This window comes from Scomber scombrus, chromosome 14, assembly GCF_963691925.1.
Source record: "Scomber scombrus chromosome 14, fScoSco1.1, whole genome shotgun sequence".
NCBI classification, from domain to species: domain Eukaryota; kingdom Metazoa; phylum Chordata; class Actinopteri; order Scombriformes; family Scombridae; genus Scomber; species Scomber scombrus.
Genome location: NC_084983.1, coordinates 29,476,326 through 29,481,325, shown reverse-complemented (window position 1 = coordinate 29,481,325; position 5,000 = coordinate 29,476,326). Strand labels below are relative to the sequence as shown.

At 47.2% G+C, this 5,000-nt stretch overlaps 1 protein-coding gene across 1 annotated transcript in view; it reads left to right on the top strand.

The window, feature by feature from the left end:
* slbp2 (stem-loop binding protein 2) overlaps positions 1–4,850 on the top strand; it is a 5,606-nt gene extending 756 nt beyond the window's left edge. The window contains exons 2-9 of the mRNA XM_062433910.1: positions 991–1,140; positions 1,238–1,315; positions 1,758–1,838; positions 1,951–2,094; positions 2,363–2,533; positions 3,236–3,380; positions 4,562–4,691; positions 4,786–4,850. Coding sequence (XP_062289894.1) covers positions 991–1,140; positions 1,238–1,315; positions 1,758–1,838; positions 1,951–2,094; positions 2,363–2,533; positions 3,236–3,380; positions 4,562–4,691; positions 4,786–4,850 — 964 coding nt within the window. The remainder of the gene's footprint in view (positions 1–990; positions 1,141–1,237; positions 1,316–1,757; positions 1,839–1,950; positions 2,095–2,362; positions 2,534–3,235; positions 3,381–4,561; positions 4,692–4,785) is intronic.
* Positions 4,851–5,000: the final 150 nt, after the last annotated feature.

Below are 5,000 nucleotides of genomic sequence, written 5' to 3'. Positions count from 1 at the left end.
CTATGAAGGTGATGGAGGACTGCAAAGCTCTCCTTCAGTCCATCTATGAGCAGTCTGTACTATTATCGGACCCGTCTCAGATCCTTAAAAAGCAATATGAGCTCTTTCCTTCTTGCAGAAGGTACACAATCCCAAAATGCAAATTGAACCGTTTTAAATATTATTTCGTACCAACCTCCATCAAAATGTTAAATAGATCTGTAGTGTGTATGTAGCCTACATGCACGTCTTTAGCTGTTAGATGTATTTTATGTGTATTTATTGTCTGTCTGTAATATTCTATTCTAGAGATCTATTAGAAGCATCAACCATCACACTGCCTCCTTCTGGTTACACACATGATGTTTGATGCTTTGGATCAGGAGCCATTCCAAGTCTAGTCCATCGTTCTGGTTCAGGTTGATCAGTTCCATCGGTCCAGAGAACTGAGCTGCTTCCTAGATGTGTTTAGCAAAGTCTAATCTGTCCTTTCTATTCCTGATGTTTATAAAAGCTTTGCAGCTTGGAGTGAACCATCTGTGTTTGCTCTCATGGGGTCTTCTCTTTATGGTAGACCTGATACTGACATGTTTACTTCCTGGAGAGGGTTCTTCTCTTGGTTGGATGTTGTGAAGGTTTTTATGAACCATGGAAAGGATCCTGGATCATCCACCACTGCTGTGTCTCTCTCTCTCTCTGTGGTCTTTCTGTGTTACTGAGTTCAGCAGAATGTACCAGACTGTTGGTTTGGACTCTACTAATGTTCTTCAGATCTCTCTGATATTAAATCTCTGAAAGCTGAGAGTCTACACTTTAAACCCAGATTCATTATATAACTGTAGTAGTACTTTACTGTAGTACAGTTTGAGGTACTTGTACTTTACTGTAGTACAGTTTGAGGTACTTGTACTTTACTGCAGTACAGTTTGAGGTACTTGTACTTTACTGTAGTACAGTTTGAGGTACTTGTACTGTGAGTATTTCCATGTAAATGTATTTCTGTGTCTGTAGTTTCTGTTTCAGTCCGCGTTCCTGTGTCTGTATGAAGGGTTGGTCGACGGCGATGTGGAACGGTATCCCCGAGCCGCTGCTGTCTGGACGCTCCGCCCCCGAACCCTGGCTCCTCCCTGGCTGCAGCTCCGTCTACGACAGTCTGGTCAGGTGAGAAACACACACACACACACACACACACCTGTCTACCTGTCTACCTGAGTCTATAATGCTAACTGGTGTCTACCTGCTGTGTGTCCTGCTGCAGTAACGTGTCTCCCGCCCCGTCTCCTCCGCCAGCGACCGGTCTGCGAGGAGCCGAACGAACCCCCAACAAACCTCGAAGGTCCGAAACGTTTGAATAAATTCACATTATATGATTTTTACAGTTTGATCAGAAACAAGAACCTGAATTTAAACTTTATTTTAGTTCACAGCTCAGTTTAACATCTGTAGTGCAAAACTCAGCAAAGAACAATTAAACAGAGAAAACAAAAATAATATTACAATAAACATTATATTTAGAAGTATAAACAGCATCATTAATACAGTATCAGAAGCTCTGAGTATAAAAGCAACACATGGGGAAATAAAGACATTTAAACATGATTGGAAATAAAATCAATCAAACAGATAATTACAGAATATTTAACCTAAAATTAATGATTTAATGTAGATTTTTGTTACAGATGTTTTGAGAGATGAACACTGAGCTCCTGCAGTGATTTTAATAAACTAACTGCAGCAAGTTCAAAGCTGAAACTAAGTGTGTGCGCTCGTTCCTTCAGGCCGTCCATCTTGGAGCGCTGCATCCTCAAAGTGTCCACCAGCAGCGTTGCCGTGGGGACGGACGACCTGGACAACAAGAGGTCTGAAACATGTTTAGATAAACAGAAACCAAATTCAAATGTTATATTATTATTTGCTGGATGTGATCTTTGTTTGTCCTCTGACCTCTGTGCCCCCCCCCCCCTCCTGCAGACCTCCTCTGGGCCGCTGCTACTCTCGCCTCCCGGACCCGGCCAACACCGAGACCAACGCAGCGGTCCTGAAGCGGCGACAGAAACAGATCCAGTACGGAAAGAACACGAGCGGCTACCAGAACTACCTGCAGCAGATCCCCAAGTGAGACACAATGAGATGCCTATTCGATCGTTTATTTACACGTCATGTCGTCTTTTTAACGTCACTGAAGTTGAAACAACTAACAGGTCTGTTTAACAATGTGAGGAGGAGAAAGTCCAGATATTTGTGTTCAAATGGAGGAAAAGTAAAATAAATAGTCAGTAAAGTTCAGATACCTGAAAATCTACTGAAGTACAAATACTACTAATACTAATAAATTACTTCCCACCTCTGATAACCAATCAATAATCAATCGTCTCCTCTTCAGACACCTGAGGGATCCCAAGCTGCATCCCTCCACTCCCAACAAGTACAGGAAGTACAGCCGGCGTTCCTGGGACATGCAGGTTCGTCTTTGGAGGCGAGCGCTGCACCTCTGGGACCCGCCCAGCGATTCCCCTCCAGACAGCAGCAACCCCCCCGACCCCGTGGAGCTGCTGTAGGTGGACTACACTACCCATAATGCACCTCACTGTGGATTACACTACCCACAATGCACCTCACTGTAGACTACACTACCCATAATACACCTCCCACTATGAACTACACTACCCATAATACACCTCCCACTATGGACTACACTACCCATAATACACCTCACTGTGGACTACAATACCCATAATACACCTCCTCACTGTGGACTACACTTCCCACAATGCACCTCACTGTAGACTACGCTACCCATAATACACCTCCCACTATGGACTACACTACCCATAATACACCTCACTGTGGACTACACTACCCATAATACACCTCCTCACTGTGGACTACACTTCTCATAACGCACTTCTCACTGAGGACTACACTAACCGTAATGCACCTCCTTATTGTGGACTATACTACCCACAATGCACCTCTTCACTGTGAACTACACTACCCACGATGCACCTCTTCACTAACAGTTGTCACTATGATTTATTAAAGCAGGGATGTCAAACATGAAGCCCGTTGCCCAGAACCGGCTCTCAGAGAGAACCAATCCGGCCCTCATGAGATGTGTTGTATTTGTGGCCTTTGAACTGTATTAATGTGTTTCTGCTCCCTAGTGGCTGAATCAGGAACCACAGCGTTGCCTCTTTGTATAAATGACGTCATGAATCAGTTGGGTTTTTTTAACGTGAGCTGAACTGTTCTGCAGGCAGAGTCAGCTGTCCCGGATGACCTCTGACCTCTGTGAGGACGGAGGAGACAGACAGAGAGAGAAGGAGACTCCTGCAGTCTCTAAAGCCTCCTCTGTGTCTCCGCTGGAGCCGCCCGGTCCCTGGAGCGTCCCGCTGTCCCCGGTAACACATCACACCCTAACCCGCTGTCCCCGGTAACACATCACACCCTAACCCCCTGTCCCCGGTAACGCCGTCACACCCTAACCCCCTGTCCCCGGTAACGCCGTCACACCCTAACCCCCTGTCCCCGGTAACGCCGTCACACCCTAACCCCCTGTCCCCGGTAACGCCGTCACACCCTAACCCCCTGTCCCCGGTAACACCTGACACCCTAACCATCCGTCACTCCCTAACCCTAACCCCCTGTCCCCGGTAACATATCACACCCTAACCCTCTGTCCCCGGTAACACATCACACCCTAACCATCCGTCACTCCCTAACCCTAACCCCCTGTCCCCGGTAACGGCATCACACCCTAACCATCCGTCACTCCCTAACCCTAACCCCCTGTCCCCGGTAACACATCACACCCTAACCCCCTGTCCCCCGTAACACCGTCACTCCCTAACCCCCCGTCCCCGGTAACGCCGTCACTCCCTAACCCCCTGTCCCCGGTAACGCCGTCACTCCCTAACCCCCTGTCCCCGGTAACGCTGTCACTCCCTAACCCCCTGTCCCCGGTAACGCTGTCACTCCCTAACCCCCTGTCCCCGGTAACGCCGTCACTCCCTAAACCCCTGTCCCCGGTAACGCCATCGCACCCTAACCCCCTGTCCCCGGTAACGCCGTCACTCCCTAACCCCCTGTCCCCGGTAACGCTGTCACTCCCTAACCCCCTGTCCCCGGTAACGCCGTCACTCCCTAAACCCCTGTCCCCGGTAACGCCATCGCACCCTAACCCCGTGTCCCCGGTAACGCCGTCGCACTGTTATTATTCACTGTAGTATTTATCATTAACTGAGCTGCAGGTACTACTTTACTGTAGTACAGTTAGATGTACTAGTACTTTACTGTAGTACAGTTTGAGGTAATGTACTTTACTGTAGTACAGTTAGAGGTACTACTACTTTACTGTAGTACAGTTAGAGATACTAGTACTTTACTGTAGTACAGTTTGAGGTAATGTACTTTACTGTAGTACAGTTAGAGGTACTACTACTTTACTGTAGTACAGTTTGAGGTACTTGTACTTTACTGTAGTACAGTTTGAGGTACTTGTACTTTACTGTAGTACAGTTAGAGGTACTTCTACTTTACTGTAGTACAGGTGCTGCTACTTTCTCGTCTGTTCCTCCTGCAGGAGTCAGACTGCTCCTTTCGGTCTCCTCGCTCTCCTCCTGGTCTCAGTTACTCCTTCAGGAGTCAGCTGACCCACAACAACAACATGACTGATTGGCTGCGTCTCCTGCTGGAGGCCGACTACGCTCACGGTGAGAAAACAAACTTTAATCAGGGACAATTTTCAGCGGCGGATGAATCTAAGTTCAGACTGAACTTTAACCTTCATGTTTTTTATCTCTACAGATTTCGGCTCTGATGACCAGCAGGTCCCCATGATGTCTGATCAGCTTTTATGGAACCCGTATTGATCGTCAGCGTTCAGTCCTGGAAACATCTTCATCATCGTCTTCATGAAGGAAGCTCTGCGTGACGTCTGGACCTTTTTTAAATCTATCGAGTCGGCAGATTCCAGTTTACACATTCAGTCTTTTTAAGGAAATGATTGGTTCAGGACTAAC